General features: G+C 41.7%; 1 protein-coding gene across 1 annotated transcript in view; it reads left to right on the top strand.

Moving 5' to 3' along the window:
* The window catches only part of JAKMIP2 (janus kinase and microtubule interacting protein 2), a 102984-nt gene that overhangs the window by 61692 nt on the left and 22688 nt on the right, over positions 1-18604 (top strand). The window contains exons 3-9 of the mRNA XM_056858026.1: positions 5624-6121; positions 10696-10905; positions 11817-11915; positions 13501-13647; positions 14746-14886; positions 15126-15176; positions 18156-18275. Coding sequence (XP_056714004.1) covers positions 5624-6121; positions 10696-10905; positions 11817-11915; positions 13501-13647; positions 14746-14886; positions 15126-15176; positions 18156-18275 — 1266 coding nt within the window. The remainder of the gene's footprint in view (positions 1-5623; positions 6122-10695; positions 10906-11816; positions 11916-13500; positions 13648-14745; positions 14887-15125; positions 15177-18155; positions 18276-18604) is intronic.

Genomic DNA, 18604 nt, shown 5'->3' with positions numbered 1-18604 from the left:
CCTCATCACCCTCTTTACTGTCTGCATCTCCTGGTTTCCTGCAGTTATTTAGGCTACATTGTTAACAAAACAAAACAAAAAAAGAGCCCAAAGATATTTTCAAGGCAGGCAGTGCTACGCATAAGAGAGTGCCATTTCAGGTTTTAGGAGGAGTGGAGCAAGGAAATGTTAAGGGAAATATAACAAGATCTTCAGGATTTGCTTTGTTTCCTTTTGAAAAGAGGGCTTTGGTTTCGTGGCCTGCAACAGAAGGTGCACGACGGAGTCTTCTGATCTCTATTAATAACACCTTGTAGTCCACTAAAGATTTTCAAAGCAAATATCACAGAGAGCAGCAGAACAGCAGACTCCCAGCCAAAGTCATTTGCTAAGGGGTTGCAGTGATAAAGCTGAGGGCAGCATCTCATGAGAGGTCACGACAATGGATGATTCACTGCTGTGGTCCCTTAGAGAGCAAGCTTAAACAGGTCTACTCAGAATCCTGCTCGTCTATTCAATGGGGCTTACTTAGGGTTTCCAACCTCCAGGTACTAGCTGGAGATCTCCTGCTATTACAACTGATCTCCAGCTGATAAAAGATGAGTTCACATGGAAAAAATGGCCATTTTGGCAATTGGACTCTATGGCATTGAAGTTCCTCCCCAAACCCCGCCCTCATCGGGCTTCACCCCCAAAACCTCCCGCCAGTTGCTAAGAGGGACAGGCAACCCAAGGCTTACTCCCAGGCGAGTGTTCTTAGCATAGTACGGTTGAATCTAATTTGTATAGCAATTAATGCCATAGTGCAAAAAAATATTACTGTTAATTGGCATGGGGGCAAGCATGGTTCAAACCTGGCCTTTCCCCTAGAAGAGAAAAGTAGGACTTGATCCACCTCCAGGTGGGGCCTGGAGATCTCCCGGAATTACAGCTGATCTCCAGACTAGAGATCAGTTCCCCTGGAGAAAATGGCCACTTTGGAGGGTAGACCCTATGGCATCACATCCTTGCTGAGCTCCCTCCCCTCCCCAGGCTCCACTTCCAAATCTCCAGGAATTTCCCGATCTGGACTTGGCAACCCAACCGTCTGTCAGCATGGTGTTGTGGTTAAGAGTGGCAGACTCTAATCTGGAAAAAACGGGTTTGATTCCCCACTCCTCCACATGAAGCCAGCTGGGTGAGCTTGGGCTAGTTACAGTTCTCTCCGAACTCTCTCAGCCCCACCTGCCTCACAAAAAGTGCCTGTTGTGGGGGGTGGGGAGAAGGTGATTGTAAACTGCTTTGAGACTCCTTAAATGTGGGGAAAAGGAGGGTATAAAAACCAACACCACTTCTTCAAATATGAGCAGGGTGGTCTTCCATTTCAAAACCTAACCTGTGTAATAATATTTGCTTATATCCATCCCCCTCTTTCCTTACCTCTCCTCTTGTTATCCCCAGTTTTACAAGAATTAGACTCCATGCTCCTTGGGGAAGCAGCCTGTCTCCTTTTTGCTTATTGAACAGAAAAGTGTTGATTTACCAATTGCCTGGGGGGGAGGGGAAATCCCTATCCCTTTAACAGGGCCTTAATGGACTGTTTTTTACTGGGTGATATTATTTTTTTTCTATGCCCCCAAAAGCTTCAGCTGCCCATTTCCACACATTAAGTCTGTGTTAAAGGGACAGGACATTTCTCTCCGGGCCTATGGGCAACTCTAGAAAACTGCCATGTACATTCTTGGTACTATTATATGAATAACAACTTTTACTATTCTTCCACAATAATCAAATGGGTCTGGAAAACAGTAATAAATGACCCCTCCCAAAATCTGTTTGGGGCAAATTTGGCTGATAATATTAGTAGGCAAGGCCAACAAGACCATAGAAATAATGGTAAAATGGTGTTTATAGCTTTTCAACATTGTGTGTGCATGTAATTAACTAGAAATGGGTAGGGGTCATGGCTCAGCAGTAGAATGTCTGCTCTGCATGCAAAAGGTCCCAGGTTCAATCCCCAACGTCTCCAGGTACATAGGGTCAGATATTAAAGACCCTGCCTGGTCTGCTTAGAGAACTGCTGCCAGTTAGAGTAGAAAATACTGACCTTAACAGAATAATAGCCTGATTCAGCATAAGGCAGCTTCATGTGTGACCATGTATGGATGGTTTTGCTACACTGAAGTTTCATCTGTATAAAAAGATTGCCATGGGTAAAGTGGCTTTGAGACGCTGGAGATACTCTGTTATAGACAGATGAAAGTAAAAAAACAATTAATGGATTTTTTTTTAATTTAAATATTTTTATTATATTTTCCAACATAAAAATACAAACAGATAAAAGAAAAAAAGTATAACAATATAGAAAGCTGTGTAATAAGAATGACATATATGTAAAAAAATTAAAAAAACAAAATACATTCTTTACAGTCTTATTACATTTGTTCTACCCTTTCCCACCACTCTCCACCAATGTGCCCTTAATTCCTCCCACCACCATGTTCGACTTCCAGAGAAGTGTCTAAGCAGTTTATTAATACAATATTTTAACAATAATCAAGACTACCATAAATTGAATCTACAACTCGTTCACTATATTAGTAAAATTCATTTTTGCTAGCTTGTCCCAATATGTGAAGGCTTTTGACCACATCATTTTAAATTCTTCCACATCCTTCCCATGAAGGGAATCTGTTATTTTAGCCATCCGCATATATAACCATAACTTTTCTCTCCAGTCCTTAATTAGGGGTCTATTTACTAGCTTCCAGGATTTTGCAATAATAATCCTTGCCGCTGCAAAACTATATTGACATATAACTCTATCATTTCTATTCATATTATCTTTAGGGATGCCTAATAAACAAAAACCTGGATCAATTTTTATTTATTAATCAAATTGTTAGTCTTCCTTACTACCTTTCTCCTAAACTTTTTAATTTTTTTACAAACCCACCAGGCATGCATAAAAGTTCCTTTTCCCAATCCACATTTCCAACATAAATCAGTATTTCCTGCTTTAAATTTACTAACCATCACTGGTGTAATATACCATCTATAAAACATCTTATATAAATTCTCTCTTATTTCATTAGTAATTGTAAATCTGAATTCTGTTTTCCATAATTTCTCCCAAACCTCAAGATTAATATTATAACCCAAATCTCTCATCCATTTTACCATTACTGGTTTAATCCTTTCTTGCTCTAAATTTGTTTCAATTAAGAGTTTATACATCCTCGCTATCTGACCTTTATTTCCCATATTTAATATTAATTCCAATTTAGATTTATTTCTATTAAACCCTATTAATTTATCTTTATTAAATATGTCCTTTAATTTATAATACATAAACCAATCTCCAATCAAACAGCGATTGAGAGTATATATACTCAACAAACAGCTAGACTTTTGATTAATGGGGTATTATAACCGCAATTAGAAATTCACAATTAATGGAATTTAAATTGCCTTTTCCTCACAATCTTTGCATTTAATAGTGAAACTATGGGGAGGGCAAGGGAGGGGAGAAGGCCTGGTAACTAAAATCTATAGAGATCTAGCTATATCTCTGGAAGATTAGGTCTTGGGCTTACTGGTCTCAAGCGCAACAACATCAATAACCTTTATATAGGATACTACTCAATTGATCCAGAAAAGGTAGTGAACATGGAGGTGGCTACGCCAAACTCTTATTCTTAAAACTATAAAGGCACCTTATTTGCAATCTTTCCAGCTGAAGTCGGTTTATACTTACACCAAGAAACTTGTAAAGCAAATACCAAATCTTGTAGCGACACAAAGATATATGCATCTGTGTGATGGAAGATAGCTAAGGCTGCCAGCTCTGGGTGGGGAAATACCTGTAGATTTTGGGGGTGGAGCCTGAGGAAGGCGGGGTTTGGAGCGGGGAAGGACTTTATTGCCATAGAGTCCAGTTGCCAAAGTGGCCATTTTTCCCATGGGAATTGATCTCTGTCACCTGGATATCAATTGTAATAGCAGGAGATCTCCAGCCACCACCTGGAGGTTGGCAACCCTAAAGATAGCTGAAATAAAGCTAAATTCACCTGACTGCTGGACCAGTAAGAAAACAATAAAGAGAATAGCACAACTGTACTGAAGTCTCCAGAGAGCAGGAGTCAAATGCCATAAGAGAGTATGCATGATATCACTGTATTCTTCCAAAATAGTCTGCGTAATGGAGGGGGTGGTTATCCTCTGTGAAGTCACAATGTTTAGCTTCCACTTTGTGAATGTCCATTTCCAGAATCAGGATTGCACTGAAAGCTATGTATTCCCTTTCACAGTAAGCTTGGTATATTATCTTATTCTATGGTAAACTGACAAAGGAGTGGTGAAAAATTCGTGTCCAGTAGTACTTTCAAAGCCGTGGTGTGGGTCAAATTGTTCATCATTACCAGATCCAGTCTGGGGGTTCTTTGGGCTCTTGCACTCCCCTCCTCATTTTTGCATGCAATTCAAAAGTCGAAGTCTTCCAGTTTTGCTATAAACCACAATGTGACATTGTGTGTGCACCACCAACTATGGCTGGCTATCTGCCTTCCTGGATTCCAAATCAAGATTAAATAAGGATTTAGTGGGATAGCACAGCATTAAGTGAGAGTATGCACAAATCCAGCTTGTTGCTGTGCTTGTGTGTTTGTTGCACACACACACCCATCTTTCCCTTCTCTCACAAGAGCAAAGAAGGAATTCCTAATTAGATACTAAATCCGGTTACTTTTGATGTATGAATGGGTTCACCGGAGCTGGTTTTCGTTCCACAAACTGGGATGCCAAACCATGGTTTAGTCCAAGCTTAGAATCCCAGTTGTACGAGGAAAACTAGCCCCTGTTAACGTCTGCACCTGCCTCTAGATGTTGTAAGTATACTGAGATTCCTTCACCTTGCTGAGCAGAAGAAGGTGGGGAGGAGAGGGATGGGCATAGGAGCATGGCAGCATGCTGGGTTTGTGCATATTGTGGCTTAATGTCAGCTGGTTATGATGTCTGAATGCAGCCCTAGAGTTGAGAATCCTGGTTTGGAAGAAAGAGGGCAAACACAGTTTTTGGTTTATTCATATGATTTGGTATGAGCAGATTGCACAGACATATACCTTGCATGGCAAAAATAGAAGTCTTTCATTCTTAAGTTTTGCACCAGTGGAGGAGGAACACAACTGTAACCTTGCCAATGGTAGATGGAATACAAGACTGTAGGCTGACCCAAAGCCTAACTGTCCAGCACATTTAATGTTATTTTCATTTAATGGCTACATTGAAGACAACAAATCAAAGAATTGAACTCTCAAAGTGCAAAGAAATCCCATCTAACGTTAGCTCTGTAACTGAGAGTGAATGGAATTCAGCTGGCTAGGTCCGTGAAGTATTCTCCAAAGTAAACTTGCACATTTCTGGTACGGTGTGAATTGTCAGAAAACTGGAGTTTTCCTTCTTAGCTAAGGCTAAATTTTCAGACCTGCTCAAGTCTCAGCCACATTTGGGAACAAGTTCTTAATTTTCAACTATCATCATTTTATTCCGTGTGACATTTGCAAATTAGCACTGTAGAATCTATGTGTCCTTAGGCTGAATAAGCACTATATTCTTGTTGTGGTTGTGTAACACCAGCCCCTTTCTCTTTTGTTTTCTCGCTCCATAGGTAAATAGACTCGAAAGGGAGAAAACCCAAGAAACAAAGCGGATCCGGGAGCTGGAGCAGCGTAAGCAGACAGTGCAGATCACTGAACTGAAAGCCAAGCTCCACGAGGAGAAGATGAAGGAGTTACAAGCTGTGCGGGAAAACCTGATCAAACAGCACGAGCAGGAAATGGCACGGACAATGAAAATTAGAGATAGTGAAATCCAGAGGCTTAAATCGGCACTGTATTCCTTGAGAGAAGGGAGCAGCGACAAAGTACGGACCGCACTGACTATTGAGGCTCGTGAAGAGGCCAGGAAACAATTTGACTCTGAGCGTCTTAAGCTTTTGCAGGAAATCACTGAACTGAAGTCTGCCAAAAAACAGGTGGACGAAGCCCTTAACAACATGATCCAGGCTGATAAGATCAAAGCCGGTGATCTGCGGAGTGAGCACCAGTCCCATCAGGAGGCTATCTCTAAGATCAAATGGGACAGCGAAAGGGATATCCGCAGGCTGGTTAGTAACCTGTCTGGATGACAAGTGGCTTATAAAGGCCCTGCGCATAATGTTTTATGAGTACTTGGTTATCACAATGCTTATGTAAAGGGTGCAATCACAGAGGCACAGAGGCAAATTCAGGAGTGTAGTGGGTGGGAAATCTAACTTTTTTGGCTTGAGACACACCTGCCCTTTCCTGTGCATACACGAGCACACACATTCATACCACATGGATAGGGTTGCCAACCTCCAGGTGGTAGCTGGTGATCTCCCGCTATTACAACTGTCCTCCAGCCAATAGAGATCATCTGGAGGAAATGGCCGCTTTGGCAATTGGACTCTATGGCACTGAAGTCCCTCCCCTCTAGGGCTGCCAACCTCCAGGTACTAGCTGGAGTTCTCCTGGAGAAAATAGCCACTTTGGCAATTGGACTCTATGGCATTGAAATCCCTCCCCTCCCCAAACTCCGCCCTCCTCAGGCTCTGTCCCAAAAACCTCCTGCCGGTAGCGAAGAGGGAACTGGCAACCCTACATGTGGATCAAAGTCAATAGGAATACAGAGTTCTTTTGCAGTTCATCATGACTGACTAGCAAAGTTAGCTCTCGAAACGTAAATAAAAGGTAAAGGTCCCCTGTGCAAGCACCGGGTCATTCCTGACCCATGGGTGACATCACATCCCGACGTTTACTAGGCAGACTTTGTTTACGGGGTGGTTTGCCAGTGCCTTCCCCAGTCATCTTCCCCTTACCCCCAGCAAGCTGGGTACTCATTTTACCGACCTCGGAAGGATTGAAGGCTGAGTCAACCTCGAGCTGGCTACCTGAGGGATTGGGATTTCCATTGGGATTGAACTCAGGTCGTGAGCAGAGCTTGGACTGCAGTACTTACCACTCTGTGCTACGGGGCTCTCGAAACTTACATAATGCTAATTAATTTCTCGTGTTGTTAGGGCATCTGAACAAATAGAGGACCTGGTTCACACAAGCCATTGTTGCCTCCATATAATTCATGTATAGTACTTGGGTTCACAACTGCCTTGGGGGGGAAATGCTGTGAGTCAAGAGCAGCTGTACGTGAAGCCATTTCTGTTACTATGGCAGCTGGGGAAAGTATGGGTAACCCTGTAAGCTGTCCTTGTGCTGCTTCTCTGATTCTAGCTAATATTTTAAGCATGAGGAGAGAAGGCTGTAAAGATTAAACAGGAAGTGTGTTTTATGAGCATTTTTCATCCCACCATGAAAAACATCTTCCCTTTTCCACCCCCTTTGCAACTGATCTCAGGGGGGGGATAGCTGTGAGAGGAACCCATCGCACTGGTGGCCAAGCTAGAACATTTTCACCCTTAATACAGCTGCTCATAAGTTGTTTTATTTTATATCCTGTCTTCCCACCCTCACAAGGATCACCAAGGTGGCTGACAAATTAACTATGCAAGTAGTTGTCTATTGGGGCAGAATGTAGATGGTGTCTGGATGCACAACCTGTTCAAATTAATGCAGTATTGACCTGTAACATCCACAAAAAGTGTACATCCAATCTGGCTTTGTGTTGTCCTTATGTTCTCTATGTGATGCCTAATTGGTTGGGATCATGGAGTGAAGAAGCTCTTTCAAAGTTAAAAAAAATTGACAATGTGTGTGTGGGGGGGAAATTGGGCAAAGAGTAGAAAGTAGGGATTTTACAGAATTCAGATCCTGAACTTCTTGCTGCTGATTAAGAAAGTAATCTCTCCTTCTTCTGGCCTCATAGCTTAGAAAACACCTACCTGCTTCACATTGCTAGATAAGAAGTATTCTGTCAGCACTAAAGCACTTCCCATAAAAATTATCAACTTGCGTGGTGACTCTTTTAAAATCAACAGATCCCTCTCCTATGGTTCTGCAAGAGGCTCAGTGGCAAACAGAGCTCTGGGAAGAAATAATGCAGCAACTGCTCACTCTGTGTGTGAGCGTGAACACATACTACAGAGTACACCAGAAAGGAGCCTGAAGAGGAGAAGACTGAGAGGGGACATGATAACCATCTTCAAGTACTTGAAGAGCTGTCATATAGAGGAGGGTGCCAGAACCAACGGGTTGAAATTAAATCAAAAGAGTTTCCATCTAGACATTAGGAAGAAATTTCTAACAGTTAGAGTGGTTCCTCAGTGGAACAGGCTTCCTCGGGAGGTGGTAAACCCTCCCTGGAGGTTTTTAAGCAGAGGCTAGATGGCTGATTCTATGACCTTAGGCAGATGATGAGAGGGAGGGCATCTTGGCCATCTTCTGGGCATGGAGTAGGGGTCACTGGGTGTGTGGGGAGAGGTAGTTGTGAAATTCCTGCATTGTGCAGGGGGTTGGACTAGATGACCCTGGTGGTCCCTTCAAACTCTATGATTCTATGGAGTACTGATATAGACCCCAGGATTGACCTTGATAACTAGCATGTAAATTAAGAGATTTGGAAGCATTGTACAAAGCCTGATCTTTGAATCATACTCTGAAGGCGCATTAAATCCACCTGGCACCACTGTAAACAAGAGCAGCCCCTTCCTGGTCACCTTGCCTCACTTTTAATAAAGTAACTCTTATTCAGATTTCTGGAGATGCAACATGTGGCAGGATCTGAATTGCAGCTTTGAATTCAGTACTGGAAATGCTATATTGCTATTATTGTTGTTGTTATTAGCAAATTACTCATGTGTTTCTTTTTCAAATTAAAGTAATATTTCCCCTCCCTATTTAGCCAGTCCTGCATTGTTGGATTGCTGGGTGATTGCTGTCATCTGGTTTATTCTGGCCTTTGAGTTTTCTGGACTCACGCTGAGAGAACTTGGTTTTAAACACAGATTTAGTTTTAATTCATGGAACTTGTAAAAAGCTGCGGGCAACCAGTTATAGCAGATATTGTTCCTGGGTTCTTCTGAAAAGAAATGGCTTTGCCTGAAACTTTAGGCAAGAATAGTAGTAGGTAAGACAAAACAAAGGCTTGATTTTTTCTGCCTTATCAGAGTTTGATGGGGTCTCCTCCGAGCCAGTGAAAGTATCTCCTATGTATCAGAACAGGTATAGATCAGCAGAGCTACACTGGGTACCTGAACGGAACATGCTAACCTGTGTGTTCAATGTGCAAAACATGATGAATCATGGCTTTGCCTAGTAAAAGTACCTGTTGGTTTTGGTAGTCGAATATCAATTAGAGTCACAAATCCTCTCTGCCAAGAAACAGTGGGTTGGATCTAGCCAGGTTTTTCACACACTTTTACCCAATTCCCTTCCTTACTACAATCCCCATCCCACATGACTTTTGCCAAGGAGGTCCCCTAATCCCCAGAGTAGCCTATTTGGGTGATTGAAAGTGCCATCTCCTTTTCTCACCAGTTGAAAAGCTGGTTGGATCTAAGCCAGAATCAGCTCTAGCAATTTCTTTGACTAATTGATTAGCTTACATCATCCAAACTGAAGTATACAGAAAATGCTAAAATGCACCATGTCAGAGTCCAAGGAATGTGTTAGTAAAAGAAATGGCTCAAAGAAGTGAGCTGTACCACACATTACCTGGTGGTCCATTGATTTTCCCACCCCCACCCCATCCCATGGGTATTGTTTATCTGTGTTTGTGGAGACAACTGAGGTTTTACAAAAATTTCTTTATGCCTAAAACTTTTCTCTGAACTGCCATGTGATTTCCCTGACCCATCCTGTGAAACCTGTATACACTATTAAGTGCTACCACCCCACTTATTCATTAGCCCATTGGAAATGCCTTGACTTTCCTTGTAGAAATGAAGCAAAAGAATTTTGATATTATTCTGCTGGATAGGTAAGCAGAGTATCAGCATGGAATTAGGACTGACATGAAACACTGACAAGCAAAAAAATGAAATGATCTCAAATATAGAAAGTACAAAGTTGCAGGTGTTTTCCTATCAGTGCGCTCCAAATGTAAAAGCAACACCAAACCACCATGCCTTTTAAAGAAAAGCTTTTCCTGGCTTTAGCTCTTTCTTGTGTGTGTGTAAAGTGCCGACAAGTCACAGCCAATTTATGGCCACCCCAACAAGGGGGTTTCAAGGCAAGTGAGAAGCAGAGGTGGTTTGCCATTGCCTTCCTCTGCAGAGCCTTTCTCTGTGGTCTCCCTTCCAAGCACTGTCCCTGCTTCGTTTCTGAGATCTGATGAGATGGAGCTATACCTTGCTGCTTTCCTTCCCAGCGCTTTCTCACCTATCCTTATATTTTTGATATCTGGCTTCACTTTGTGGCCCAACAGCAGATGACAAGTGGCCATTCTATCAGTACAAGCTTTATGATAGGGACAGCTTTACCTGTTGATTTTATGCCTGTCATGTAGCTCAGGAGGTTTACCATAAACAGAGAGCAACTGTAGGAGATGGATGGAAGGGAATTCTTAAATATAGGTCAAAATCTGTGTTTGAATCTAAAGTTTTTCTTAAGGTGAAATGGGGAGTTCTGTGCTTTTGCATTTTATGAAGTGGAAACTACCTTAACGAATGAGCAGAAAAGCAGGGCGTTCAACCCATCGACAGTATGAATTGCATCCATTTGTTGCTGTGCTCATGAAAGAATATTGTCCTTCTGTATCTTAATTCAGATGGATGAGATCAAAGCAAAAGACAGAATAATCTTTTCCTTGGAGAAGGAGCTGGAGACCCAGACTGGATACGTTCAGAAGCTTCAGTTGCAAAAAGAGGCTTTGGATGAGCAACTCTTCTTAGTGAAAGAGGCTGAATGTAACATGAGCAGTCCCAAAAGAGAGATCCCGGGCAGAGCAGGAGATGGCTCTGAACACTGCAGCAGCCCTGTAAGAAGAATTTTCTATTTCATCACAAACACCGGGGCTTTGATAAGATCCGCTTAGACCACTTATTGCATCATTTTCTCGCTTTTAAGAGGAAAGCATCCATCTGTGATATATGATCTACACCCTCTTGTGGTAATTTGAATGCTACAGTTTAATGCTACAAATTACTAAGGTTGGGTTTGATACGTAGGCCCAGGTGCTAACTCTAAAACCTTTTAAATTCCTACCGGCCTCTCCAGTGCAGTGAGGCAGGTGGGAATTTTTGATGGACAATCCTTTGTGGTGGTGTCTTATTCTGGAAAACTGTCTCGGTACCTTTTAAAATTTACAGCTGTGCTTTGAGAGCATCTTTTCCTGCACTGTATGACTTTAACATTTAAGATCCCTGGGCCAAGCACAAATTTTCACCCATAAATTTGCTTAAATTATCATCCAGCTGGGATCAGAGAGTACAATTTTGTATTAAGATCTTATACTAGTTGCCCCATCCACAAGGGGTTGGATCCAGATACTTCTTTCCACTATGGGAGGCGTCTTTTACCATCACAAGAAGACTTCTCATGGAGGGAAGTCATTGGGTCTAAGTCTTTAAACATTACATTCACACTATGGAATGAATCCACAGCAATGTGACTTCCACGGCCATAATATTTAAATGCCTCAATCCCGGACAAAAATGTTATATGTACGTTCACCTGTAATTTATATTGTTGACCAATTTTTAACCGTTTTAAAGAGAGTAATATTTTGCATAATGTTTTAACCAAAATGTATTGTTTTATACTGTCAGTTGGGTAAGGCAATGTAGTGCCAATATTTTATGTTTGGTCTAAGGACCGTAATAGTAAATCTATGGACGTTCACCTATATACAGCTCTTCTATGAAATGAATGCAACTTTTTCCTTCACAGGATCTACGCAGAAACCAGAAGAGGATGGCAGAGCTCAATGCTACTATACGGAAGCTCGAGGATAGGAACACATTGCTTGTCGATGAGCGGAACGAACTGGTGTGTGCCCTTAGCATTTCCAGAAGGGGGTTCAGTAGGCTATATGGAAAGGAAGAGAAAGACCTCATAAAGTGGAATTACTGAATTAGCAATCTCAGTGCTGATGGCTCATGTTTTATCCTCATCCAAGTATTCCTGGATGTAAAGGTTAAGGGATATTAAGAAAGTCTACTTTTTCACGTCAAAAGAGGGTGGTGAATGTTCTACTGCTATTTTAGATTGAGTGAAACCCACACACTGTCAACAGTTTTTCTATTATCTAAATGAACATGACCCTTATCTTCAGTAACTGGTCCAGCACTTTTAGTAGCAATATAAGTTGCTCTTGTGTTTGAAAAGGTAGTGGCAGGTAACACATCTAACAGTGAGTGCAGCAGCTCTGCTTTACCTAGGGTTGCCAACTTCCAGGTGGTGGCTGGAGATCTGCTATTACAACTGATCTCCAGGCAACAGATATTAGTTCCCCTGGAGAAAATGGCAGCTTTGGCAGTTAGACTCTATGGCATTGAAGTCCCTTCCCTCTCCAAACCCTCCCCTCTCCATGCTCCACCCCCAAAATCTCCAGGTATTTCCCAACCCGCAGCTGACAAACCCCAGCTTTACCCCATATGACTTCTATTTCCTTATTTTAGCCCCTCTTCTTACCGTAGTTACAGTACTGTGCCCGTCACTATGTAATTCCTACTGGATGATTCATATGGCTTCCCATTTCTCCTAGAAGGAAGGAAGACGCAAAGTTCTCAGTTCAATACCCCACAGCATGGGTTGGAAAGAGGGAGAAGAAGCACATGCTTCTTGAAACAACAGTGAAAAGCTTATCTACCCCAGGCTTCAGTTAGTAGAAACTGGAGTGGAGATTATTCTTTCTTCCTTGCTATGAGATGCATGGTGAGAACGGTCATGAAACATCCTTTCACTCCAAGGTAGATTAAATTTGTAGATTGCTTAACATGCTCTACTTTGTTCTTAGATACATATTCACTTACTTTTGCTTGGATTGTCTTTCAAACGTTTTGATGAGATTGCTGTACTAAAGTCTGGGAAATGATGACTCTTTTAAAAAGAGGAATAGGCATCACTACCCTTAATTTACTACACGTTTATTGTGTTCCACTGTTGCCTCAGGTCAAACGTGTTTTGCAAGCTTTTGAAATGCTACAGAAACCTACAAATAAGAGGGAAAATATATGTTCTGTGAAGTGTTGTTCCTGTTTCAAATGCCCTTCAGGGCTCTGGAAAAGTCATTGTCTCTCTCTACTTAACAGGGCCATAGCTAGGGGGAGTTGAGGAGGGCAGCCGCCACCCCTGTGGCATGCAGAGAGGGCATCAGAACTGCCTCTCCTACCCACACAGAGGTGCCTACAAGGAGAGGCAGTTCTGCTGCCTTCTCTGCATGCCACAGGGGTGGCTGCTGCCCGCCCCGCCCCCCTCCCAGTTACAGCCCTGCTGCTTAAATATAGATTATTACCACATTGTCATCAATTCCATAAGAAACTCTAGAAGCTTCCCTGGGTCGTGATTGGAAAATCAATGCAAAAGTGAGCAAAGAGTGGATATTAATTATGATTAATTATTATTGTTTCAGTTGAAACGTGTTCGGGAAGCTGAAAAACAATGCAAACCTCTCCTGGAAAGAAATAAGTGCCTCTCCAAGAGAAACGATGAACTCATGCAGTCACTGCAGCGCATGGAAGACAAGCTCAAAGCAATCACTAAGGAAAATTTAGAAATGGTTTGTACTGAGCAGTGCTCATACATTTTCACACATGAGATTTCTGGGACTTCAGAACAAAAGGCCATTCCTGGCACATGACAAAATCCTTCTTTGTTGGGTGAATATTTTTCCTATTCATAACTGAATGTGATGATTTTAAGGATTTGAAACCAATCATTAAAATTAAGTCAATTTCATGCTACCCTTTATTCTTCCAAGAACTTATGTAAAGGATCATATTTTGCAGGGTTTCTTACCCAACAGGACCCATTCTTGGGCACTCCAGTGCATTATATACGCACAGGTTTGAGTACATAACTTGCTTGCTTTGTCACACCACATGTATGAGATTTCTGGGCCTGCTGATTTTTGAGCCAGTCCTCGGTGAAGCCAGCTAAGGTTTATATGCTTCACTTGACTTATTCTCAGTTTTGCATTGCTTTTAGGCAAGGGGAAATTGTGAAGTAAGACTAGGATAAAATAAAATCTGAACAGTTTTTCCCTATAACACATCTCACCTGCTTGCCACTATACTTAAAATACTCAAACCAACATTTGATTTGAATGTATTTGAAAAGATTCATTCAGTGACTCTTCAAAAATATTTATTTATTTAAGGAATTTATATGCCATGTCTCCATAATACTGCTTGAGGGAGTTACAAGTATAAACAATACCATAAAAACATAATAAATTATCAATATTAAATCAAAATAAGTAATTAAAACTTTAAATGATGAGAGATTCATTTCTATTACTTAATTCAAGCAAAACTGGACGTCTGATTCGCCAGAGATTAAAGTTAGAGAAGTAATCTACTAACATAAATGAATTTTCTAAATTGACCAAAACACAATAGATCATACCAGGATGTTGGCATTTCAGAAAAGTAACCAGCACTTTTCTGGACACAGAAGCATATCCCCCATGCAGCAACATATCACTTAAAACTCACCCATTGGAAACATATATTACAGCCTAACTGTCTGACATACATAATTACTTTATACTTAAGGCAGAAATCAAAAAACCCTTTTAAGAAAGGTCATAACGATCCAAGAGAAGCAGAAAACACTACCATTAAGTTCTTCTCCTTTTATGTGCATTGTTTCACAGAAAGAAAAAATGACAACACATCCTCCTCTGAAGAAATTAAAATCTCTCAATGACTTGGATCAAGCTAATGAAGAGCAAGAAACTGAATTTTTGAAGCTTCAGGTTATAGAACAACAGAACATAATTGATGAGTTGACACGGGTAGGTTGTAGGCATAAGGAAAGCAAAGGGGGCAAGATATCAATGGCGGACGATTAATAATGAAGGGAATAGGTCTGCCATCTTCCTTTTAAACCCAAGTGTTGGCTTCCAGGATCAGGTCTAAGCAAAAGGCTAGATCTCTCAGTGGTTACTACTTTGTTACTATCCTTCTTATCCTTTCAGTCTTGCTGTTTGAAAATATTCTTTGACTTTTACTGTTCCTTGATTTTCTTGTACAGGACAGAGAGAAACTTATTCGGCGCCGGAAGCATAAAAGAAAGCCAATTAAGGTAATTCAAACATCAAATGTTTTATATGTCCCTCTCAATAGATGCTTTTTTCACTTCACCCTATTAATCTCAAATCCAATTGAAGTTGTGATGGATAACTCTAAAGAGTTACCCTGGTCATAGAACACCTTGATTCACAGGGGGTTCAAACAGAATTCTGAGAATGGAGAGTTCTGACAGTTAAGAACTGATAGTTGACTGAAAGAGAAGTTAACAGACAGACCTTGGAGACAGCAGTGTGAGCTGCAAGTTGTCTGGTGGAGGATTCTCCTTTGAGTGAAAAGGAACACATTTGGGGCTTGGATCAGGAAGGATCCATAACCAGTTATCTAGCTCTAAGGTTGATAGAGTGAACCCTAAGAATTTTATGGGAAATAGCTCTGTTGAAAGGAGTGATCCCAGGCCAGTTTAAAGGAGAAACTGGGGAAATATGGTAATGTCCCTAACTCCTCCAACTAAAGAACAACGGTGTAAAAGAAGCTTAATTTTAATAAACAAACCAGTGACTGCCAAGAGAAATCACTCTCAGTAGAAAATAAAAATTTAAACTCTTGTTTGTGAACCATTTTGATACATTTAGAACTACAATATATCTCTTGAACATAACCATCTCAAGTTCCTCAGTTCTGTTATTCTGTTACAAACCACATTCCTGTTATGTAGCTTTGCTAACCTGACTTTTAAATTCCCCCCAAAGAGACAAATAAAATCATTTTAAGTTGTACTTGAAAAAGCCTCTCGAGCACCATATATTTCTGACCTTTCATAGAAAAGAAGGGATCTGTCATAATTAGTGGCAACAGTGTCATAATAAGTTATAAGTCTCAATAGAGATAGTGAGGGTTGGTGTGTGTGAAAATTAAAAAATAAAAATAAAAAAATAAAAATAAAAAGAGGAGTTCCGTCATAGTTAGCATCCAGTGTTCCAATCAATTCAATGGGTAAGGTACTAGTCCAGGGGTGGGGAACCTTTTTTCTGCCAAGGGCCATTTGGATATTTATAACATCATTTGTAGGCCATACAAAATTATCAACTTAAAAATTAGCCTGCTATATTTGGTCAAACATTTAGCCAAGAGGCACAACCAGAGACAGCTCTAAGTCTCTGCCACGAATCCGACTCGCTTTTGAGCTCTGCCATCCCCAGCTGGGCCCAAGAGATTCAGGCAGGGCAGCAAACACAAGACAGAGTGAGCGACAAGCCACTCGGGGCTTGTAGGCGAAGGAGCCTGGTCCAGTAACACCCCAATCTGACACTTTCCCACCCTATGCGTCTTTTGCAGGACTTAGAGGGGAAAGAACCAGAAGGGAGAGGGGGTACCGACCAAGCCCCAAGCAGGCAGCTGCCCAGATGACCCCCCATGCGGGCAAGCAGGCAAGCATCCAATTGGTGGCGCACTCGCCCACCTGGTGGCACAGGATGGTCTGTTGCACCAGCCGGGCGTAGCTGTCCAGCCGCACGCTGGCTCCTGCTACCTCCGCCTGCAGGGATGAAATGAGGACACACTGGCTAAGAACTCGCCCCCGCACATTGTGGCCCTGCCCCCTTTAACCCCTCCATTGTCGCCACTTCTGCCCCCAGCCCTCTTGTAGTACAAAGGATATACGTTTCTCCATGGCCCGGGTGGGAAAGGGTTAACACAGTTTCTTGGGCGGTCCTAGCAGCTCCATAGCTAATGACTCTTCTGCAAGGGGGAAAGAAGGTTCCTTTTTTTGGCAAAACAAACTCACATCCTCCTTGAATAGAGGCTATTCCTGTCCGCGGGAGGGGCGGATCGCCAGTCTTAGATCCTTCTGAGCTAGAGATCTGCCAGGGCCCACGAAAGCCAGACCAAATGATGGGCCTCATATGGCCCCCAGGCCTGACGTTCCCCACCCCTGTACTAGTCCTTGTATACCAGAAGTTATATAACAGAAATATTGCATTTGTCCAAATGGCAAGTAAATCCAGGAAGCAGCTCCCAGCTGTGGGAGTACAGAGCCAAATGAAACTGGTAGTAACTTTAAATCTACTTCTCTGTTTCCCAGCATGGTGCATTTCTGGAGCTTATGTTTATGGGAAAGGGGAGATGCAAAATAGAAGTCATTTGACTGCATGCATACCATATGTTTTCCATCCTGTGATGTTGTACTCTTGGGTCAAAAATGCATGGTCGCTTTATTCCCTGTTTCAGCCAGGATTCAGCCAGGATCGAACATACGTTCGGTGAAAACACATACATTCGATCCTGGCTGAATCCTGGCTGAAACAGGGAATAAAGGAGGCTAAAACGACATGCATTGTCGCCCTTTATGTGGAGAAAATAATACAGTGTAATATGAGTGCATCTTAAATTCTCATTGATCAGTCTGTCTGCCTGTTTCAATTTGTTTGCCAAGTATAAAATGCTGAAATCAGGACTTTAATATTCAAACCCGCTGATTAAGTGACTCTGTCATCTTAGGGATGAGTCATGTTTTCCTTTGATGTTTTAATTCAATTATCAAGTCTGAAGACACTATTAAAAAAACCTGAGGATGAATGGCATATTTTGTAAGTAGGAGCCACTATAATTGAGAATGGAAGAGATTGGAACCCTGGTGCTCATGTGTTCTGATCTTACTGCGATCACTTTACTACAATTGTAAAGTAAACCATGAACATGTATTCATCAACTGTTGTCACTGCTATGATACAGTGGAGAGCAAGAAGAAGTGTTGAGGTATACATTAGCATTATAAAACCAAAGAGAATCCACCATTAATACCACTTTGTCCATTATGCACAGCCTTGCAAGCAGTCATGCCAGATTCTTGTTCAGATTCTGTGGGTTACTTCCAATTCTGAATCTAGTCCACCTGTACAACCAGCCAACCAGACTCTGCCTAGGTACTGAACAATGTAGTATAATGGCTGGAGTTGTACTCGTGACTGAATATTGCTTATGAGAAGTGGATAATACTGGTAATATTTTCTTGTTTCCCCCCCCCTTTCTTTAGAGGCATATATTAGACACCGTTTATGGGGGTGATGATGACTCCATGGACTCTGAAACCTCGTCCATGGCTTCATTCAGGACGGACAGAACACCAGCAACTCCAGATGAAGACCTGGATGAAGTAAGATTTTCTGTATGGGTAGGGCAGTGGTTTACAGGGACCTTAACAGTGACTGATGAGAATTAAAAAACAAAACAAAACACCATTCTGACATTATTGAACCCAACACAGAACACATCAGTTTATTAGGTCTTCATAGGAGGAGGAAGTTATGTGAAACAGAATGCCTCTTTCTTTAAAACGTTTGTGAACATGAGAGTTAAGCAATTCTTCAAGGTATTCTGTGGAAGACTACCATGATAGAAATGTTTGATTTATTTCTCCACATAAGCTACCTGCTGTGAACCCTAGCCTTGTACAGTATTCTGTTTTCATTGGGGGGGGGGGGT

Source organism: Euleptes europaea, chromosome 1, assembly GCF_029931775.1.
Source record: "Euleptes europaea isolate rEulEur1 chromosome 1, rEulEur1.hap1, whole genome shotgun sequence".
Lineage (NCBI taxonomy): Eukaryota > Metazoa > Chordata > Lepidosauria > Squamata > Sphaerodactylidae > Euleptes > Euleptes europaea.
Note: the sequence above shows the minus strand (reverse complement) of the source record. Positions and strands in the feature narration are given on the sequence as shown.